The sequence below is a fragment of the Sciurus vulgaris genome (assembly GCF_902686455.1).
Source record: "Sciurus vulgaris genome assembly, chromosome: 1".
Taxonomy (NCBI): domain Eukaryota; kingdom Metazoa; phylum Chordata; class Mammalia; order Rodentia; family Sciuridae; genus Sciurus; species Sciurus vulgaris.
In genome coordinates this window covers 129,194,447-129,217,841 of record NC_136461.1, presented here as the reverse complement: position 1 = coordinate 129,217,841, position 23,395 = coordinate 129,194,447, and the positions used below count along the sequence as shown (strand labels likewise).

The 23,395-nt window shown below is 36.8% G+C and overlaps 1 protein-coding gene and 1 pseudogene across 7 annotated transcripts in view; one reads left to right on the top strand and one right to left on the bottom strand.

Moving 5' to 3' along the window:
• Window positions 1-23,395, top strand: part of PXDNL (peroxidasin like) — a 545,994-nt gene that overhangs the window by 345,428 nt on the left and 177,171 nt on the right. For all 6 annotated transcript variants that reach the window (XR_013763204.1, XM_079136409.1, XM_079136408.1 and 3 more), the window contains exon 5: window positions 13,987-14,058. Coding sequence is in view for 5 of the 6 variants with exons in the window: in XM_079136409.1 (XP_078992535.1) it covers window positions 13,987-14,058 (72 nt within the window). In the remaining variant the exon portion in view is untranslated. The remainder of the gene's footprint in view (window positions 1-13,986; window positions 14,059-23,395) is intronic.
• On the bottom strand, window positions 1,008-8,069 carry LOC306654406 (TAF5-like RNA polymerase II p300/CBP-associated factor-associated factor 65 kDa subunit 5L; annotated as a pseudogene). Its single transcript has 2 exons — window positions 7,981-8,069; window positions 1,008-1,870 (listed from the first exon to the last, which is right to left on the bottom strand). The product of its transcript is annotated as a TAF5-like RNA polymerase II p300/CBP-associated factor-associated factor 65 kDa subunit 5L (transcript).

The window sequence follows — 23,395 nt, the reverse complement described above, 5'->3', positions numbered from 1 at the left end:
ATGAAGCAATAAAGTCCCTTTCACTCTTTCTTGAAACGAAATACATTTTATTAGAAAACAAAATACAAAATAATTCTTTTCAGAAAATAGACACATTTAACCCTTTTTCCACACATGAGAAGTTGCTTTACCCTCAGTGTAGCTGAGCACAGTCTGCCAACTGAGAGGGTGCTGTAGGGCAGGGCAGGGCAGACCTCTGCAGGAGGAAGACAAAGACGCTGAAGGCTACCTCGACAAACACACCTTTGGAGACTCAAAGTCTTGTGACTTATTCCAAACTATCTTTTATCATAATCTTTTTTTATTCAATGCAGGGGACTGAACCCAGGGTCTTACACCTGCTAGGCTAGTGGTCTGCTGCTGAGTCTCACCCCAGCCCACCATAATCTTTATTTTCAGGGGAGAGAATTACTGACAAAAATACAGCAGAGAAAAGAATTTTCCCTTCCCACTGTCATTCATAGAGCCAGAGGTCAGTGCCCCCGCTTGCTTCCAGAAACGGTCCTGGGCACCATCAGGCCACAAGGAGACTTCCCTTCTCCCCTCACACTGTGTGGCCTAATTCTCTGAGTTCCCTGAAACTTTAAACAGTCGAGCCTGTGGTCGAGTAGTTAGAATTAGGGTGAACTTGACACAATCCGCGTCTGTCAGGTGTCCTGTGTATCCTCAGTGGGTACGTGGGATCCAGCCACCACAGCCTTGAGGTGCAGTCTTGGGACTCACTGGCAAAGTAGAGGCTGTATGGGCTGACTCCCTGGTCCTAATCAGGTAGGTGTGATCCTGATACAACAAGGTGTGCTGAAACTGCCCAGGTCCAGTATCAGATGGACATGTCTTCAGAGCCAGAGAGTAGCCCTGAGGCATCTGCGAGGGACCCTGTGATATACACACCGGTCCGGAGGGTCCCCGCAGTGTTTTCATCTGTTTCCGCGCTGTCCTCCTCGGTATCCTCCTCCTCCTCCAGAGTGTCACAAGCCCGCGGATGCCACCTGGTGGGGCCCTTTATTTCAACTCCTGGACCACAAACTCCAGAGCTTGATGCAGGAGTTGTCAAACTCCAAGCTGCTTGCTGTGGGACATCTCTGCGGTGTTGAGCTGCAGCTCTGTGTTGTAGAAGGCATAGAAGCAGATGGTGATGAGGGAGGGAGGCCCATCCTTCATGCACTTGAAGCTGTGCAGGGCAACCTTGTTCTGCACAAGAGGCCTGGGCATGTCCAGGGGCTCCAGGCCGCTGCTCTCACCACGGGGAGCCGCCACTGGCATAAAGCTAGCAGACTGTTCTCTTGTCAGGCTGCATGTCCAGGTGGATGTGGATAGCAAGCACCCTGCACAGGGCAGCGTTGTCACTCTGGAGGTAGCACAAAAGGTAGTTGTAGCTGTCCTCCTGGATGCGGACCATGTATTTGTTGTCCAGGAACTCACTTGGAGCTGGAAGTTGGACAGGATGTCCTGGATGTCTGCGTAGTCTGCAGATACTTAGAGGACATTCTTCTGGCCTGCGTTCTGCAGGAATGACCTGTGGAAGCAGCTGTAGAAACTTTCCACCAAGCTCTTGGGGCTGTTCTACACCAGGTAGACAAAGAACTGGTAGGGGAGAGGCATCACTTTGTGGTTATGCTGGGAATCAGAATCAGAAAATTCCACAGTATTCCAAACTGTACTTCATACTTCTGGGGTTCTGCCTGGCTAGGAATTACAGACACTGTGTTGGCACAACCAGATTCTGACTGGACTGAGGGGTCGGCCACAATCTCCTTGGGCCTTAGGCCTTAGGCCTTGCTGCAGGGGACCATAGGAGTCCACGTACTGTGCATGTTTGAGGTAGCAGAACACTGCTGTCTGGAGCTGCTCAGTGGACACACGTTTCCAGCTGGCAGCACCTCCACACAGTCCGGGTCAGTGCAGCCGCCCACTTGCGAGGCCAACCTCAGCCTAGCGAGCAGCTGCCTCCAGCTGCGCCCTGGTAAATGCAGCACTTATGCGTCTTCACTCAATAGAAATGCTGTAGTCATTCTATAGCATATGACAATGAGCCTAACTAACCATGGACTGAAATGTTTAGAACTGTGGGCCAAAATAAATCTTGCCTATTTTTGAGTTGATTATCTCAGGAGATTTTTTACAGTAATGGAAAGTTGACTAGCCCATTATCCTATAAAGTCAGCCTTTCCTTTCATGGGTTCTGCATTCGTGGATCAAACATGGTGTCTGTAATGGAACATACGGACTTTTTATCTTGTCCTTATTCTCTCAACGATACAGTATAACAATTTATGTAGCATTTACTCTGTATTAGGTATTATAAGTAATGTGGAGGTGAGTTAAAATCTACAGGAAGGTTATGTGCAAACACACTATTTTATATAAGAGATGCAAACATCTGTGGATTTTGATATCTGCAAGGGCCCTAGAATCCAGCTCCTGTTTACACTATTACTTTCCCCATTATGGCCTATTCTATGCTCCTTTTGTCCTTCAAGCTCAAATATGAATTAACCTCAATTTATATTTCCTTATTTCTACCTTCTACTTCATTGTGTTGGAGAGAACCATAAAATCTCATATTTTGAATCAACAAATCCATCTCAAATCTCAGATAGACTCTCAGTAATTCAGTTTTTCTGAAGTTATGTTAGGTAGAAGGAGATGTAGGAGAGAGTGATATTCCAGAGCTAGAAGAAATGAATTTCTCGGTGGGTCCATAGAGGGTAAAACTAAAACTTGACCATGGCTCAGTAATGATGATGGAGTCAGAAGAGCTCCCTTTCTTACTCACTCTTACGGTCCTTTTCAATGCTCCTCTTTCTTTAGACAACTGTTTCCTTCTACCTGGGTGACTTTTTTTCTGCTTTTTTGAAATTCTGTACAAAGGTCTCTTGAGAATTATCTGTGATCTTGCAATAGCCTTACAGTATAGATATTTTATTGTTTTCCAGATTTTTATTCATGAGTTTTCATGAGTGCTTTCTTATGCCAGATTTCTTTTAGGAGCTGGGGTGTATCATCAAACTAAACATTTAAGGTCTCTGCCCTGGAGAAAGTTACATTATAGCAGGGAAGGCAAGCATTAAAATTAATAAATAAATAAACACATTACATGGAATTATGTAAGTCTATGGCAAGGATTTAAAAATATACAAGAAGGATAAGGGAGGGTGTTGAGACATGCCAGGAAGTGGAGATGTGACTGCAATTTGAAATAGGAAGGGAGGAACAGAGGAGGCTCATTGAGCAGGTGACATTTGAGCAAAGACTTGATGTGGGGAGGGAAGTAAATATTGGTATGCCTGTGGGAAGGACATTGCAACAGAGAAGATGTCATTGTAAGGACCCCACATCAAGGGTGTGCCTGGTTTGGTCTATTAGAAGAGCAGTTTGGTCACTGATGTGGATACATCAAGAGATCCAGTTCACACAGGATCTTGTGGATCAGAGGAACACATCTGATCTGTGTCATTGGTATTGACAGCTTTTTGTTCTGGGTGAACACTAGAGGGTTAGAGATGATACTACTAATCTGACAGGTTTTAACATGATGTCTCTCATATCTCTATTTTCTTCATTTAAAAATATTCTTTTTTTCAATTGGAATATATATATATACATATATATGTATATATATATGTGTATATATATATATACACATATATATGTGTGTATATTATATATATATATATATATTTGACATATCTGTGGGTTCCCCTTTTGTGGATTCAACCAACCACAGATGCAAAATATTTGGAAAAATTGTGTCTGCACTGAATATGTACACACATTTTTTGGCCTTTGTTCCCTAAATACAGTAAAATGGCTATTAGTATAGCGTTTACTCTTAGGAATAAGTAAGCTAGAGATGATTTAAAGTATAAAGGAAGATGTATGTAGGTTATATGCAAACAAAGGGACTTGAGTATCCATTGACTTTGGTATCTGTGCATGTCCTGAAACCATTCCCTTTTTGGGTTCAGCTATCTTTATGATGTATGATATTTATGTTGATAAACACATACATCATGGGATGACTAAATCGAGCTAATTAAAAATGCATCGCTTCTCATCTTTATCTTAACTATGTTGACAGTAGCTTGTGGTCAGGCAAAGATGTGGACAAAAGAGTAGTTAGGACTTTTTGTTGTAATCTAGACCAGAGATGGTGGTTCCGCTGCCTTGGGAGGGAGCAGTATGGGAGTTGGAAAAGTGCAGATTTGGGCTCTATTTTGAAGCTAACCACTTGAATATGGCATGTTGGAAAAAGAAAGAAGTCAAGGATGTTACAACACTTTTTGGTCTAAACAGCTCCAAGGAGGTGTCATCAGCTGACAAGTAGCAACTGTGGATAAAACGGGCTATAGAGGGATAATCAGGATTCCAGATTCACATATGGTTAAGTCTGAGATGACTACTTGACAGCCAAGTGGGTGTGTGAGTTAGGCAATGGGGATGGGGGTCCAGAACATGAGCCCACGGTCTGGGCTAGACATGCAATTTGGTGTCATTTGCATCTGAAAGTGTTCAGAGTTCTGCTACTGGGTGGCACTGAGTGTGGACAGAAAGGGGGAGTAAGGACTCATTTCTGGACATTCCAATACAAGATGTTGGTCAAAAGAGAAGGAAGCAGCAAAAAGATCTGAAGAGCACTGATTACTCAGGAGAGGATCTTAAAAGTTTAGTATCAAGAAGGAGGGAGTTACCAACTGGGTCAAATGTAGTTGAAAATCAAGTAAGAAAAGAGCTGGACACTGGATACCAGCTTCAACAGTGATGATAAAAGTGAGCTGAGCTTCTTGTCTTACTTTCTATAGTGATAATTTAAAACATGTTCTACTGTCCTTATTTCATATAGTTCTCTTGCATTTCATACTTTCTTTTGCATTTGAATTTAAGGAGAAAATTGAGGGCAAATGCTAATAGACATCTTCCTAACTTTCCTTGTGACCAGATCATCATGATGGGTTGATGTTCATTTCATTGTTATTCATAACAGTCTGTCTTTCTGGGACACTTTCTTCCTTTTCATGGTGATACTTTCCATATATATATATATGGAAATATATATATATTTGTAAACCGGGGATTGAAGCCAAAGGCACTTTACCACTGGACCATATCCTCAGCCCTTTAGCCTTTTTTATTTTGAGACAGGGTCTCACTAAGTTGATTAGGGCCTTGCTAAGTTGCTGAGGCTGGCTTTGAATCTTGATTTTTCTGCCTCAGTCTCCCAAGCAGCTGGGATTACAGGCATGCACCACTGTGCTTGGCTCCAATAATGTTTTGATTCCTTTTAATTCTTTTGGTTCTCTACATAGTCTTCCTCAATTTTCTTCCATGAATTTTCCCCTCTTTTTTTTTTTTGGCATGCCTCTAGTTGATTTCCACTGCTTTGTTTTTCCTGGACTCTGCAGTCTCACTCTTCCACTCTTGCAGCCTGCAATCTATGCTACATCCAGCAGCCATTGTCACTACCACTCCTCACTGATTAAAAAATAAATAAGGCTCTATCCTGGTGTTTCTCACCCTCAGCACTGTTGACATTTTGGACTTGGTAAGGTCCTGGGGACTGGCATATGCATTGTGGACATCAAGCAATATCTTTGTTCTCCACCTAGTAGAGGCCAGGTGTACTGCCACCTCCAGTTGTGATAATTCAAATTATCTGGGGTCAAAATTATGCTTGGTTGAATACCCTTGCAAACCATTGCTATAGCTTGTCTCTCTCTAGCTAACGTCCAATCCTTTATTCACATTTGCATAAAATTTAAATTTTATTAAGAAATTCTCTTTCTTTAAGTCTTGTAATGTGTCCTGATATCTTGAAGGGAAAGTTCATACTTCTTGTTAAGAAAAGGTGTGATGTGATTCCCCCCATCACCCGACCATATCTGTCTTTCCAAAGCTCTGCAGGCACCTGTGCTTCTGTCTTGTCTAGCTACTTCCTGTGCTGCAAATGAGCCTTGCATTTTCATGCCTCTGCACTTCCCCATGTATTTGTCTTCCCACTTTCTAAACCATCTTTTCTCTTTTGCTCCTAGGTAAGTAGAGCTTGTCCAGAAAAATTAGCTATAGAATCCTTTTCTTTCCACAGCCTTTCCTTTAAATTCTTAGAATGCTCCTGGTATTTCTTGCATAATATTATCATGATACATATCCTGCTAGTCTGTGGCCATTGATTTCTTGTCTTTTACCTCTTACCTGATTGTAATCTCTGAGAAGGTCAAGGATCTTGTCTTACACTTGCCAGGCACTCAATAAATGCTTATTAATATTTTAATATGCTAAAAGATCACAGAGAATTGAAGTTACTTCTGACATGGGCAACCCACTAAGTCCAGAATGAAGAAAGAACCTTTTGAACAGAACCTAAATGGGTAAGAAAACATTTTGAACATTAGACACTATAAAAAATAATAGCAGAGGAGGTTCAGAGATAGCAAATTCCTTTAGAGGGTGATTAGATTTGTGAAAGAGAAGGACAGTCATAGATTGGCACTAAATCTTGGAAAGTCTTGAATTTCAGCTGAAGACAGTGGGGAAATAGTAAAGATCCCTTTAAAGGAGTTGGTGTGGTGTTTTTCAGGAACAATTATCAGTAAATTCAATACAGATTATTTTGGAAGGTAGAGACTGAATATAGATGGACTATTACAGTTATTAGTTTAGGCAAAAATAATAGAAACTGAGCTAAGATAGCAAGAAATAACTATCAGACTATGTGTAAACTGTTTTAGAAACAAGATTTTTTTTCATAACTATCTAATTTAGGATTGAAATAAGTTCTCGATAAGTGAAGTTTGTGCAATATGATTTTTAACTGGCTTTAATTCTTGAAAAATAGATATAAGCCTTTGTTTAATTGATTTTAGAATATGAGAATAAATATGAATCTTTGTACAATAGATTTTAGCATACAGTGTTATTGACTTCAACATAGCATGCAAATCAGATACTAGAAAGCTATTCTCTTGAACTTAATGGATTATGGTAATTCAGTCAATTTTTTTTCCTTTAGAATCAGTTAAAAAAATTTACTGTGTCTGAAATAAAGATCTCCATTCAGATGCTTAATTAATTCCTAAACTGCATGAATAATTTGTTTGGTCTAACAAATCATTCTTACTTGCTATTGTGCAATGAAGCTAAAAAGTGCATATTCTCATCTTATCTGACTTTTGAGGGGTATTGGAGTGATGCATCTGGCATGAGCAAATGATCAGGTGGCTGCAGAGGCAGGACACAAAGATGTCCACATCAATTGTCACCCTGGTACTCCTCTGTGAGATCTGTCTTCTGTGTTAGAATTGTCAAGGTCTTATTTAAATCTCAACTTCATGCTGCAGAAGCATGAAGTTAGCTCATGTTTTACATATACATGGACACATGTGAAATTACATGTTACAACACATGTGGACTCACATGCACTAAGTCAAACTCCTTCTATCCATGCTATTCCTCTTTCCCTCCTGATCTCAAGGCTTTTGAGGAAATAAAAAGTAGCTACATTTTACAAAAAGTTGGGGAACATTGAATTTATATTCTTTTTGGATTATGCAGTTAGATGCAGACAAATATAGTGTTCTCCCCATCTCTGCTGTCGCTTCGGAGCATGGTTGCCAAGGTGATCCTCTGGCAGAGTGGAATTGTTTTTGTGTGACTGGGTGAGTTTATGCTGAAAGTCAAAACAATACTGGAAACTCCTCACCCAGGGAATCATTCTATCTGTGTTATTTTTATTGTTATTTTCTGGCCACATGTTCTTACTCTCCACGTTTTAGAGGTCTTAGGAAGATTTTTTTTTTTTGGTCTTCATTTTGGTGGCCAAATATATGGGGTGATTTTGGAGGTATACATCTACTCAGGTAGGAGCTGTCAATCATATTGGTGATGCTCACATATGTGATCCTAAAACAACCCTTTGGAATGAGAAGAATTTCCTTTAAGAAACCCCTGGAAGAATTTGCTAGATGTCTTGTAGTTCATTAGTACCTGATGACTTCATAAGTTCTTAAGAGACGCAATGAGATATATGTAATGATATGTCTCACAACCATCAGGCTTATGTTGAAGTTTGCCATGGTTCTTCATTAAGAAAAGTGTTGCCCTTATAGAATATTGAGCCAATAATAATTCCAAAAGCTTTAATAAGGGTTCGAACCACCATTGGAAGTTTTATAGCATAGAATGTGATTAGAGGTCAGTGTCTCAGTCTTGTGCATACAAAGGCAATGCTTATACAAAACTACTGGCCTCTCATTCATTCTTTCAGTGATCAACTGTGTGTGTAATATCTATCTGTGAAAACCTGTGCCAGAAAATGGCATATGGAAATTAGTTTGAACTAGATATGGTTTCTGTCCTCACGATCCTTAGAGTCTATTTGTGGAAGATAGACATGAATTGAATAATGACTCAAACAAATACAAAACTGTAGCAGTACAGTGCTGTGAGAGCCTGGAACAGGGGACTCAGCAAGGTGATCAGGGAAGGTTTCCTGGAGGGAAGTGCACATTTGAAGCTACAGTGGAATAGGAGTTCATCAGGCAAAATGAGGGAAGGGTTTCCAGGCTGAACAGACAAATGGGCAAAGAACCCTGTGGGCATGAGTGTGGCCAGGACAAGACCAAGAGAAGGCAAGAGTGCTGGAGTGGTGTTGGTGAAGGATAACGGGTAAAGGGGATGGGGGAAGCATTTTCAGATGAGACCAGGCAGGGATTGGAGTTCTGTTAAGGAACTCTATTCTTATAGAAGTTGAAACCTATGTATGAGTATTAAGAAATGTTTCTATAGGGTAGAGAGTAGATGAAAGTAGGTAGATAAGTTGTATAGTTCTTGCATTGGAGTACCTGAGAGTATAGTTTGTTTTAGGGTGAAATAGCAGATGAAAGGAGAAAGGAGTAAATTCAAGAGACATTTAAGAGGCAAAATCCAAAGAATTTGGAGTTGGATAGGATACAAGGAATAAGGAAAGGAGGAGGAGGGTCAACACTAACTTTCTGACTTGTGCAGATATGTGGTGGCACTGTTCCTGGAGGCTAGCAGCAATGGAAGAGAATAAGCATGGCAGAGAAAGAGCATGTTTTGAATTTTTGACATGTTGAATTTGATGCACCTTTGGGACATCTGGAAATACTTAGGAAGTCTGGAGTGTACAAATCTAGATCTTAGAGGTAAATCTGGTTCAGAGATGTAATTCATAAGTTTTCTGAATAGAAATGATAATTGAAACCATAGGTGTATGTGAAATCATCTAGGGAGGTTATGTATGAATTAACATGAAATAATAATGATAATAACTTTTAGCTTTCTATGCATGAAGAGATAGCTACTGTCCATTTATTTAAAAAAATTTTTGAAGCAATTGAAACAGATTTAATATTCTTATAAGCAGTCATTCACATTTATCTACCTACAATAGATGTTCAAAAATGTCAGGATTATCAACAACCTAGAAAAAATAAGGTTGTAGGACAATATAGAATTGCTGTATTATTGAGGCTCAATAGGGAGAGGAAATCAAAGCTAAATCTCTCTTTATTTGACCAGGCTAAAACCATCACATAAATCAAACAAACCTAACTTAAAGTGTCCTACTGCTTTGAATTGGTTTAGAAGTTAAAACAATTACTTTAGAAAAAAAATTGTCAGGAAATTTGTCAAATCTCATGGAAAAAACGCTGTTTAAAGATGCCTGCACTGTAATCAAATGGAAATCTCTGAGTTGTCTTATTTCCCTGCAAAGAAAAAAAAATCTGCTTTTGTGCATTTTTTACTTTCGTTAATAGTGAATTCAAATACCAGTTGCTTATCCTACTGAGAATTAGATTGAAGTCCAGCAGAAATCATGCAACCTGTAGGGCTTCCCTGGGTGAGTCTGGAATTGAAGGGATTTGTTCTAAGGAAGCATTGCTGGAATGGGGAATAAATAGGCACTGTGATTAGTACAGTCTCAGTGGGTGCATTCTGGAAAAGAGGTTTTGCATTTCTTAGGAATTTCTAAATATAAATTGCTACTTTTAAACTATCTTAATGCAAAAATCAATATTTATCAGTGACTTTAATTACTGTGGAGTACAAATTACAAATGCTACTGACTATAAAATGTAATTGTATGATTCAATCCTTAACATCATAGTAACTTTGGATGAACTGTTGCATGCTATTTAAATTCTTGGCCTACGTCATTCTGATTTTAATTGGCTGGGTATATCAGATGTCCTACCAATAGAAAGCTGTTTTTGTTCTTGTTCTAGTAACCCAGACATCTGTGCAGACTATGGAGGACGCACATTGATCGATGATGGCAGGAAGGCTACTGCTGGTTGAAAATATTCATCATAAACTCAAATTTTCTTTTTGATTAAAATTGCAATATGAAATACATTACTCAAAAGAAGTATAAAAAAATAGGAAGGAAAATGAATGTCTAGCTAATTTCTGTGCTAGAATATTCATTTGTAAAAACTTTGAGTTAGCAATATATAGTTGGCTAAACCACAGACCTGGCTTAAAACCTCTTTGCTTGAGGCCTGTAAGGTTACCCTAAGTCTGGAATGTGATGCTTTCCTCTAGTTAAAAACTCCACATCTTACAGAAACACTAATGCAGGCAAACTGTGAAGCAACCCCTGAGAGTGTTTGAAAGCATGGGTTTCACTAGATATGTAACTTGGATTTTCCCTTGATTAGCTCTTAACTCTTCTTGTGGAAGACCTGTTTCCATACCTGAGAAAGACGTCACTCCTGGAATTGTTATGTCAGGTTTTAATAGGTTATAGTTGCATGTTTTGCATGTCAGCTGAGACTGTGTGTGGCAACTCTTGTTCTTGTAAAGAGACTGCTGTTTCCACGTGTTAAGAGAAATATCTGCCAAACTGGGTGTTGGTCCCAGAATTTCCAAACTGTGCAATATTGAGCAAGTTTATTCATCTCACTGTACCATATTTTCCCCAGTGAAATAATGGGAATATTCATAGAAATTTCACTGTAGTTTTGAAGATTTAAAAAAATGACTAAATACATTTAAAACACTTGTATATGTTTTCTATTGTTACTATTATTATTTACTTCATGTTAAATTTCAGAGCCTTCATCTGCACCTATTCATATTAATCGATAAATGTCTATTTGCACTCTATGTTATTGAGTATGTATAACAAGCTCAAAGATTGGAATCCAATGATGCAATACATTCTGCTTAGAAAGAAAAATCCTACACTAAACTTCTTTTTAAATCTTTCTATGCTGCAGTCACTGAAGATTCTCTCTCTGCCCTCTTTCCTTCAGCACCCAAACATCCCCCCTAACACCTTCCCCATAATTTCTTTAATTTTTCCAGGCTCTACTTTCTTCATTGTGTGTTGGACCAATTATAAAAAATAATGATTTTGTAGGGGACAGTATGTGTGTGTTTATGTGTCTGTGTGTGTGTGTGTGTGTGTGATTTGTGAGTGTGCCTGTGCATGTACGTATTTCAAAGAAACAAGGACAAAGTTGTTTTGTGCAAATACCAAGGCAATTATCAGAGTCACCACTGTAGCATTAATAATGAACAAGATTCTTGAGAGGAATTCATGGCATCAAAAGCCAGGGTGACAACTTTCAGAGAGCAGGCGGGTGCAGCACTGATTTTAGGATTGAATCTAAAACAGTTTGCAATAATCATTCCTTTCCATCTACATCCTTTTTAGTCTATTGCAATTATTAAGTTTTTCCATAGGTATGGGGAGTACTCTTTCTATAATAATTATTTTATAAGAAGCAGTTATGGTTTGGGTATGAGATGTCCCCCAAAAGCTCATGTACAAGACAATGCAAGAAGGTTCAGAGAAGAAACAATTAGGTTACAAGAGCCTTAAACCAATTGTTGATTTAATCCCCTGATAGGGATTAACTGAATGGTAACTGAAGTGGTAGGGTGTGGTTGGAAGAGGTGGGAATTGGGGGGTAACTTTGGGGTATATATTTGTATCTGGTGAGTGGATTCTGTGTTCTGCTTCCTGATCATGACATTTTCCCTCTGCCATGATGTCCAGTCTTGTCTCGAGCCCCAAGGAATGGAGTCTATTGTCTATGGATTGAGACCTCTGAAACCATGAGCCCTCAAATAAACTTTTCCTCTCCTACAGTTGTGCTGGTTAGGTCCTTTAGTCACCATAGCGAAAAAGCTAACTAAAACAGAAGTCTAGGAAAGAGAAGAACATTCTAGGAAGAATGTTTTTTAAAAAAAAAAATTTAAATTTCTTCTTTCAAAATTATTTCTGCAATTAAATGTTATATGCAATTATAACTGTTGAGTCTTCTCCTTTTATTTGTGTGTCCTTACTTCAAGTCAAATAGCTTCCCATCGACAAAGTCAAGGGCCATTTACTGTGTCCTCCCACATGGACAAAATATTCTCTTCCCAATTCAGTATGAAACATTTTTATTCCTTTGTGTGGTGTTCAAGGGACTTTCTGTAGGCAAGTCATTACAGTCTGCTGTGTATTGCTGTTGGTTTCACAAGATGGTTTGAAAAAACTGTGTTCAGAAATCAGGTGCAGTTTATGCATTTAAATTTTTTGAGAGGAGGATGTGGCTGCATTTATGGATCCTGCTGTTTATTAGCAAGATTTACTTGGTAGAGGTCTTCTCAGCACTCTGCTTTGAAGCATGCTTCTCCATTACATCACAGGATTTCTGGGAGAAATGCAATCATTTTTGCCTTCAGCAGTGCTGCTTTAAGAGAAGTTTTTCTGAAACAATGACTTTGGGAAAACCTGCAGGACCAATTGCATAGAGGAAGACTGAAAAGGCCTCATTTTAAAGCGCCTCCCTTTGATCCTTTAGATGTGCTTGGCTTCTGCTTCACTTATGTGGTTTACACAACAAATTGGACTACTCTAGGGATCAGGACATGTTGCTGTAAGCTTAATATTCATTAATATTTATAACACCTTTGTGTTATAGAGCATTATTGTAAGGCATTTTATAATTTAAAGCTGATGGAGAAAAGATGATCAAGGCACATCCCTCCTCCAGTGTTATAATAAATTCATTTCTCCTATAGTCAGGTATCACTTAACATCATTTTGGTCAACAACTGACCACATTTAGGAAGGTGGTCCTACAAGGTTATACTGGAGCTGAAACATTCCTCTTGTCTAATGACATAGTAGCCAGTATAATATCATAGTACAACATATTACAGATTTGTGGTGATACTTACATGAACAAAGTTCTTGTGTTTCCAGTCATATTAAAATATTCTGTACAGTATATAATACTTGGTAAGGATAGTGACTATTTCACTTATGTATTTACCTTACCATACTTTAAACTGTTGTTTTAGAGTGTACTCCTTCCACTTATAGGAAAAAGTTTACTCTCAATCAGTATGTCATGTTATGCAAGAAGCAGCCATATGCACCTCATGTTCACTATGTCTCTTGCTTGCATCCAGAGGTCATGTGGAGCAATGACCTGCATATCTAGGTTTAAGTAAGTGCACTCTCATTTTCATACAATGACGAAGTCACTTAACGATGCATTGCTCAGAGCATTCTCCTATTACTAAGAAATTCAAAGCCTGCGTTAATCACATTACTTCAAATATGCTGTTTTTGCCTCCTCGAGATAGCAAAATTCTCCTTATTCTGAAATGCAAATAAAGTATGTGCATCTCTTGTAATGCGTGTATTAATAATTACAGTCTTGATTATTACTCTAGCTGCACTTACTTGCATTATTTTAATAATAAGAAGAGTAATTTCACCAACCAATAGCATTTTTGTATTCAGGACACTTTATGAAAAAGGAGTGGCATCTGGCCCTTCTGAATGGGCTTTGAAACATCAGGTTTTTGACTCACAATTATGAAGAGCAAGGAGACTTAAATTCTCATAGAGTTTGGGTCCAGCAAAGTTAAAAAAGAAATCCTAAACTCTTGCTAATTCCTCAAACATTTAATTTTACTAAGAAGTACAAGGAATAACTAACTTGGTTTTGTGCATTCCAGGTATATCCATTTCAACCAATTAGAAACACTACACCCAGAGACCTTTGGAGACCTTCTGAAATTAGAGCGACTGTAAGTGCTGACGCTTTATATGTCCTTAATTTGCATATTCTGTTTATACAACAGCTTGGATTATCATGGGGATCAGGACATTTTGCTACAAGCTTAGGAAACACCTTTTACCTTTGTGTTGTAAAACAGAGTTACTGTAAGACCTTCCATAGTTTGAAATCAATGAAGAGATGAATAACCCAAATAAAAACAGGGTGAAAGAGATGAATGACTACTTCATAAATGGGGTTAAACCCCTTGGAAAGTTGTATTGGAATCTATTGCAATTGAAAGTACACATCTCCTATGAACGTGGCAACTCCACTTCTAGTTACATGCTGCTGTGGACTGAATCAGTCCAAAATTTCATGTGTTGCAAATTTAATCCCCAAATTTATATGTTAGTGGTGTTTTGAAATGGGGCCTTTGGGGGATACTAAGGATCAAATGAAGTCATAATGGTGGTACCCCCAGATGGCAATATGGCTTTGAAAGAAGAGAAAGAGCTGAGCTAGCATGCTCTTGGCTTCCCACTACTGTGTCCTCTGTCATGTTGTCATGTGGTGAGAAGGACCTCACCAGATGGGGAGCAGATGCTGTTGCCTTGCCCTTGGACTTTCCACCTTCCAGGATTCTGAGCCAAATATGCTTCTATTCTTGATTATCACATGGTCTCAGATAATATATTATAGCAACAGATAAGGACTAAGAGATACACAACAGAAATGCAGACATATGTACACCAGAATATGTTTTCTCAAGTGTCTACAGCAGTGTTTTTCCTTATAGCTCCACATTAGAATAAATCCAAGTCTCCAAAAATAAGAGAACGGAGAAAAACACATGGTGAGTTTATAAAGTAGAACACCATAAAACTTCACTGATGAACCTCAGAAAAATCTGAGAAGAAACAACCCAAACACTGAAATTAAATAGCTTTATTTTATTCTTAAAAGGAATTTACATGCAAATAGCAGGAATATGTGTAGTGTTTAAAAGTTAAATGGTGGTGAACTTTGGTGAGCAGGAGGTTGCTGGGTATGGCTGCAGGGAGCTTCTGTGATCCCGTCAATGTTTTTTTTTTTTTTTTTTAATTTTTCTAATTTTTCCTGGGTGGTCATCATACATCCATGTTTACTTGGGGGAAATGCATTGTGCTCTATATCACGGCATCTGCACTTTTCTAGAAGTCTGTTAATTTTCAACAAAACTTAAGTAGACATACAATGACAAACCAAAAGAACACCTGTACAGCCTCCTTTTATTTTATCTATTAGCAGGTGAAGATACTTTACTACTTCAGTTTCTCGAATACCTTTTATTAACAAATTTATTGTGTCTTCAGGCGAAGGTACATTTTTTTGAAATAAAAGAAAATGAAAAATTTTATAGACTAAGTTAATCATTAACCTGTTTTTCCTAAGAATGTATGAACTAGGAGTTTATAAGCTTCAAAAATGATGCCCTTAACTTATGCATACAATAGTAAAAAATAGTAAAATTAAAAATGTATTGCTGGTGGGACTGCAAATTGGTGCAACCATTATGGAAAGCAGTGTGGAGATTCCTTAGAAAACTTGGAATGGAACCATCGTTTGACCCAGTTATCCCACTCCTCGGTTTCCACCCAAAGGACTTAAAATCAAAATACTACAGTCACGCAGCCACATCAATATTTATAGCAGGTCAATTCACAATAGCTAAACTATGAAGCCAACCTAGATGCCTTTCAACAGATGAATGGATAAAGAAAATGTGTGGTGTGTGTGTATATATGTGTGTGTGTGTGTGTGTGTGTGTGTATGTGTATATATATATATATATAATATATATATATATACATATATGTGGAATATTACTCAGCTTTAAAGAAGAATGAAATTCTTGCATTTGCTGGTAAATGGATGGAACTGGAGAATATCATGTGAGTGAAATAAGCCAAACCCAAAACGCCAAATGCTGAATGTTTTCTCGGATACGCAGAAGCTAATTCACAGTAAGGGGGGTGAATGGGGAAGAATAGAGTTACTTTATTTTAGGTACAGGGGAGTGAAGGGAGGGGAAGGGGTATGGGGGAAGGAATGATAGTAAAGTGAAACAGACATTATTACCTCATGTACATGTGTGACCGCATGATTATGTGATCCTGAAATATGAATAGAGAAATGAGAGATTATACTCCATTTATGTATGATCTATCAAAATGTATAAATGCATTCTACTATCATGCACAACTAATTAGAACAAATAAAATTAAAAAATTAAAAAAAATATATAAGGGCTAGTCAACCACTTGCCAATACAGTTACTCCAAACTAGATTGCTTCTCGGAGCATGGGGATCGTAATGCATGAAATCACATTGTTTGACTTTGTTTGCTGTTTTGCAAGAGATCTGTGACTTGGTAGGAGAGTGTATGTATGAGAAGTCCTGTGTGAGAAAACCATGGTGTAAAACAAATGTCACGGGCAAGGTTTAGAGTTACAATAACTCAAAACTTCAAAAGAACCGGAGCACCAATTTAAATTTTGGGGGAATTTTGCTGATAAGAGAGCATAGCTTTTCTACTGTGTAGCAAGGCATCCATCAAGAATGGCCAACTCCCATTCTTACCAGAAGCTCAGCTTCTATTCTCACCAAATGGTAGCATTGAAAACTTCAAAGATGGGGAGAGAGTGTTGTCCTACTGAGGAAATGTGGAATTTCTGATAGGCCCCAGTGATGGCAGGTCTCGTCTTCACAGAAAAGACTTCTTATTTTGGTATCCATGAATGGGCTCAGAGGGACAGGAAACTGATCAACCTTTTTATCGTTTCCTTTTTTTTTTTTTTTTTTTTGCAGTGCTGGGGATTGAACCCAGGGCCTTGTGCTTGCAAGGCAAGCACTCTACCAACTGAGCTATCTCCCCAGCCCTCGTTTCCTTTCTATTATTTAAATAAGTATACATCTATTTGTTTTATCCTTGTGATGCAGGCATGTGCTATCAAATCATAGTTCAATAGAGTGTGTGAAGGAAAAGGAACATTCCCTAACTCAGACCTTTTTCCAAAGGTGCCTCATTTAGCCATTTTCTTTTATATTATTCACGACCATCAATATAATACCCCTAGGTCCTTGCTTCTTCGTTTTTCAATTGTGTATTGTATTAATTGATTCCTACCCTGAGAGATAAGGATTACCTTATTGTCTTATCCCCAAGTATGATAAATATATATATAAATATATAAATATATATAGATAAACATATATATATATATATGTTTAGTTTGGCACACAATAGAACTTCCAATTCTTTCTCTGATTATTTTGATAGCCTTTCTTGATTTTCCTCTTAAAATTTTTAATTGATTAATCTCGTCATTTTTCTTCCTCTTTCACATGTGCTGTTATATTATTATTTTGAGATTTAAATATTTAGCATGTCTATTCTATCTGCAACTATAATTAAACTTCCTGTGGTTGACCATACATTAACTCTAAAAATTAAAAATAAATATATATATTGACTATACATTATATATGCATATATGTTACATATACACACACACATATATACATATACATTTTAACTAATCAGAATCAGGAAATTTGCTAAGATTTCATTCTAAGTATAAATATTACAAATATGACTGCTTTCTTTACAAAAGGAAAATTAATTTTCTGTTCTCAGATGTTTTAAATTATTTAATGTTCTTTGTGCTTTCTTCAGATTAGGATTATTACTTTTTTTTTTTATTAAGTTTTGCTTTCCTTGAATATTCTAATTAAGTTAGTTAATGTATTTTGAAATGCATATGAGCCTTTGCAAAATCTTTATAATTTCTATACTGCCAAATTATACAAACCATGCAGTCTTTTTTTTTTTTTTTCCTACCAGAGATCCCAGTCTTCTAATTTGAACTGATTTTTCTCTAGGTAATGACACCAAACTTTTTTTCCATCGTAATTAACATGGTTTTCAGTATTAGTTCTTCTCTTTTCTTGGTTTACTTCTTTATTCTGCTGGTGAGCACACTCAAGAAATTTTCTATGAAAGGACTTAAGGGGAAGCACTTATAATCCTTAATACTTGGAGATATGTGTGCTCTTTCCTCATACTAAATTGACAGTTTATCTGGGATAAAGTTTTAAGTTCAAAAATGGTTTCCTCTGAACTCTGAAGGCTGTTTTATTTGTTTCGGCCTATTATGATTCTATTTATTCTATAGAAAATGGATTTATTTTGCCAGGATATTTAAAAGTTTTATCTTCACTTTTTGTATTTTGAAATATTATATATTTGAATCAAAGAAAGATTTTTCAATTATTGGGCTAGGTATTTCATGTGTTCTTTCAATTATAGTACTCAAATCCATCTATGGTTTTAAGAGCTTTTCTTATTTGACTAGTTTTCTTCTTCATTCTTTTTTGTCTCCTCTTTTAGGAGTGTCTTAAATAAAGATTAGACTACCTGAGTTTCTATATCCTTTATCTTTTATTTCATAATGTTGATTATATTGTCATCTGTACTATCAATTACATTGTAATTCAAAAGAGCTCTTTCCCATTTCCATGGCATCTCATTCTTGTTTTATATTTGTATTATATACTTAGATCTCTCAGTCTATTAATCATAATCTTTCCTGTTACTTTTTAAAAAAATATTTTAATTTCTTTGTTTCTTTAAGAGTTAGTTGTTTAATTTTGGCTTTTCTTTCTCTACTGTTAAATTCTTGTGATGCTTAGTTATTAACACTAGAAAATATTGACCGGTAAGGTGAGTTTCTACCTACCTGTAGGTAGGTCAGTTTATTTCTTACAGAATTTCCCTTTTGGTGGGAATTTTAGTTTGGACAACTGGGTGCATTGCAAAATGGTAGACTTATCTCTTCATATTCCTAAGATGTCAGAATGGGAAGACTCACTTAAGTTCCAACTCTACACAGAATTCATTTCTTTTATCAATTTGTTTAGTTTCCTTAGAGAAGGAAAACAAAGCATGTGTGTGTGTGTGTGTGTGTGTGTGTGTGTGTTGTACATATCTCTCTCATACACACATATACACACATGTTTCACATACATATTTTTCCTCTAGGAAGTTGGTGTCCTACAAAAGGTGGTAGTGACTGAGTAAACGCACTTCTCCATCCATGTTTAATGTCTCCCTGTGTTTTCAATCCCACTTCTTTTTCTTGTCCCTCTGCCCTAACTCTTCAGGGTTTCTTGGCCAAAACAATCACATCGTTCCTGCCTCATAGTATTCTCTGGACTGGAGCTTTGCCTATTTCATCTGACATTTTATTTGTCTTCAGAATTTGCTAAAATATCTTATCTGGGGTTACCTTCTACATTTTGTATTCTAATTATTTATGGATTTATTTATTTGTATTGACCCTCTGGGCTATTATTACTGAAGTAGAGTCTTGAAAAAACTGAGGTAAATTTGTACACCTAGTTCACTATTTTGAACCAGAATTCTTTTCCTTATAACCTTGGAATATGTTTGCTGAATGATTTCTAAATATTAAAGTTAAATTATTTTATTAAAATATCTCAATCCAAACAAATTTAGTATCACTTTTCCTGCAAGGGCATGTCAAGTACTGTGCACTCAGCAACTTAAGCTTGATGTCTAGATTCATTCAGTTTTGGTTTGACTTGATCAAAGCCCCTTGTGTTGCATTCACAAATATCAATGCCTAACACTCGTATGGGAACATTCTTTTCAGGGGAGGTGCAATACCAATACAGGGCAAGAAAACTTGCATCTTCTTCTTTTCTATAAACACAGTGGTTTATCTGAACATCCTGATGCATTACCAAAGTTTTTTTCTACAACAGATAAGAATTATCTTGAAACATGATAAGCTATTTACTATTTTATTGACAAACAAAATAATTCACACAACTTTTATGGATCCATGTTGAAATGTTCAAGTTGGTTTAGACTTTGAAGCATAAGCAGAAAATTAAAGTAGTACATTGAAGTATGTCAATAAATCACAGAATTTTGACACACACAATTATTAACCAGAAAAGGTTAATAATTCATGATTAATATCAAAGAACATTACAACAATGTCATTTTTCTCTGATGCCATTTGAGAATTTCAAATTGGTGCAACCATGACACTATTGGCAAAGCCAGCCCCTTGTTTTTCTTTCATGTGCCCATTGACAATAGCAATCAATACTTTATACTTTCCAGTCTTCTTGCAGAGCCTTCAATGATTCTGTTTTTAAAAAGCATAAAAAGTACATGAAAAGTAAGTAAGTAAAGCCTTGGCATTATGTACCCAAAAACAGCTCACATAACTCCTGAATACACACTCTAAAGAACATATAGCTTGATTCTCTTTAGTGGCATCACCGATATGGAGGCAGCCAGAGTGGAAAATGGTTTCTTTATTAAATTAAGTATGCTCCTCACTAAAGCCAAGTCCTTTCCAAGAATATTTCTCAAGAAGTAGAAGCTGAACAGTAAGTTTTCTCTATTTTTTACAAATTTCCTGGATTTTTTGTGGTATCTCTCTTGGAACATTAGCCTAAAGCTCAGGTAGACTTGCTTTCTCTTTGCAGAATATTCATGGAGAAAAGCTCATTCGTCACTTGGCTTTTTTATTGACATAAGATATAGTTCTGTTACAGGAAAGAGAGATCTTTGTAATAAATTCTCTGCTACAGATACAGCTAAAATATGTATTTTTTTGACAAAGCATTTTTGACAGAAGACATTCATAGCTTTTAGAGTTGGTAGAGTGCTTGCCTCGCAAGCACAAAGCCCTGGGTTCAATCCCCAGCACCGCAAAAAAAAAAAAAAAAAAAAAAAAAAAAAAAAAAAAAAAAAAGAAGTGCTTTTAGGTTGTTATTGGGAATGAAGCAATCAAACAATCAAAGTGATTCTATAAGCTGGCTTTAACAAATATCCTTCAGAACTGTTTTATTAACTTCAGAGAACTTGGAAAAAAGAACCCCCCCTCAAAAAGAAGAAGAAACTATAAGCATACTATAAGCATACATTTTTGTACCCTTAATAAACAAGATTGTTGAGCCAATAAACTGTTTTTAACATTACAATTGAGAAAATATTCTTGGAGAAAAATAATGACACTTGTTATTATAAAAATTCTTATTTTATAGATAAAGAAACTGAGGCTTAGATAAATTAATTTGCTTGGAAAGAAAGTTACAAAAAAACTAAGAAGAGTAATCTCTCATTTGAAAATTATAATATCGATAGATATCTTACATACTTTGTTCATTCTAATCTGTTTCTATTTCAGTTTTTTACATGGAACTGAGTAATGTATATGGAATAAAATGCTTATATCTTAAAAAAAGAAAATTATAATATGTATGACAAATGAAATATTGAAAAATATTAATTTGGATAACTAGTCACCACTTGAATCAAATTTAGAAAAATGTTCAACAGTGATTTTTCAATATTTGCCTATCTTGCTTCAAGACTCTGTGATGATGTAAATGTTTTGCTTTTCTTGTGATTTGCTTGTTAAACAATTATTTCTGGCCTACTTGGCTTCGAAAATAGATAACATCTTTCAATCTGTGATTATTGATGCAATTTCCAGGCTTTTAAACATATTTGCAGAGACCTCTTTTACTGTTATTGTCACATAGAACTATACTACTTGTAAAATAATGAAACAATGTAGATTAGCATAAATAAATTATGTGAATTGTAAATTATAAGTTTTTATAAATTGCCCTCAACTGCACTACACTACAAGCTATTTCTCTACCATGAAACTATGTTCCAATATTCCTTGGAATAAAGAAATGGCATAGGGATTAGGGCTTGTGGTAGAAAGAGAATTACAATATGGTATCAATTATTAAAGGAAAAAAATTCAGTATCACTTGTTAAAGCATGGTAGAGAAGACTTCATTTAAGTAAGGCCATGGACATAGTTACAGGGACCATTACAATGGGGTCTTGCAACAAAGGAGAGAGATTTAACTCAACTTTAAATAGAGCATGAGAAAAAGAAAATTTATAGGCAAGGATCAGTGTGGGAGCCACTGGATGGAAAATTACTAAGAGGAAACATCAAGGGTAAAGGGGATTCTGGTTAAACTGACCTAACAGGATTCTTCTTTAAGGCAGCATATGGTGATCGACATTACTTTAGGGATAGTGGAGGATGAGAAATTTGGCCAGATGTCACTGGTAGAGGGTTCTGCTTAAACTGACTTAGCAGGGTTCTTGCTAAATTGAACAATGCAGAGCTGGATATGTAAATCTGAAAGTAAGACCTAGCTAATGTAAAGGTCAAGGGAATGTAGGTACAGTGTGGTCAAGGTGAAAATATTTGACTATATTTATGTTACAGTTTCTTCTGTAGTCACTGATTCTAAGTTTGGTTAATTGGACAGGGCATTCAAAGTTGAGTGTAAGGAATCCACATAGAAATATTCGGGGGAAATTATTTCCTTTGCAGATGATCACATCAATGAAATTCAAATTTCCAAAACCAGAAGAGTTTGATTCCAGCTTATTCCTTTTTACTTTCACCCCAACCTGTAAAATAGCCAAAATAAGGCCAAAAATATAACACGGATAAAAAAAATGTGGCTCAGTTATCTTATTTAATTTTGAGATAAATACACTAGGCTGGGAGTAGGGCTCATGCAGAGGCTGGAGTTGAATAATTGTTAAAATTTTCTAGATATGATGTGATCAGTCATACACATTTCTTTAGTCTCAAGAGAAATGGCATCTGTCTTTGCTCTATTTTGCAAGGATCATTACCCACCCTCCTCCTTGTTCATACATGTGGTCTTTGTTGAATATGCATTTAATGGTCATATTGACCACCTGGGCTCTAGCTAGTTTCTTCCATAACCATAGTTTTCCTAGTCCTGGGAAGAGGTGGTATGGTGAAGGCTGCATAAAGGAAGCTCAAAGCAGTGCAGGACTGTCTTGGTGCAAAGAGAGATAAGGAATATGCAGCCTGGGTCTCTGCCTCTTGCCACCCTCACCACCTCTCAAGGGCACAGAAGCCTTGGAAATGCATTCCTCTGCAATACTGCCCTGGGCTCCAGAATGTGGGCATGGTTTGAGAGCAAACATGTGAATGACTGGCTGAGCCAACAAACTCTGCCTCACCAAATGGGCCTCTCATTAAGCAAAACTACGGTTGGCCAGGAAGCTGAAACACGGGCCAAGTGTTGGCATCAGCGGAATCTAGTTAGTCATGGATCATTTGCAGATGTCTGTATCATATATTTTTTATTGTGCCATACATTTTTAATTAAAAATTTAATTGACATATATATATATTGCATATATTCAATGTGTATAGTGTGATGATTTAATAGGCATATGCATTGTTTACTGAAGATGAAAACATTATTT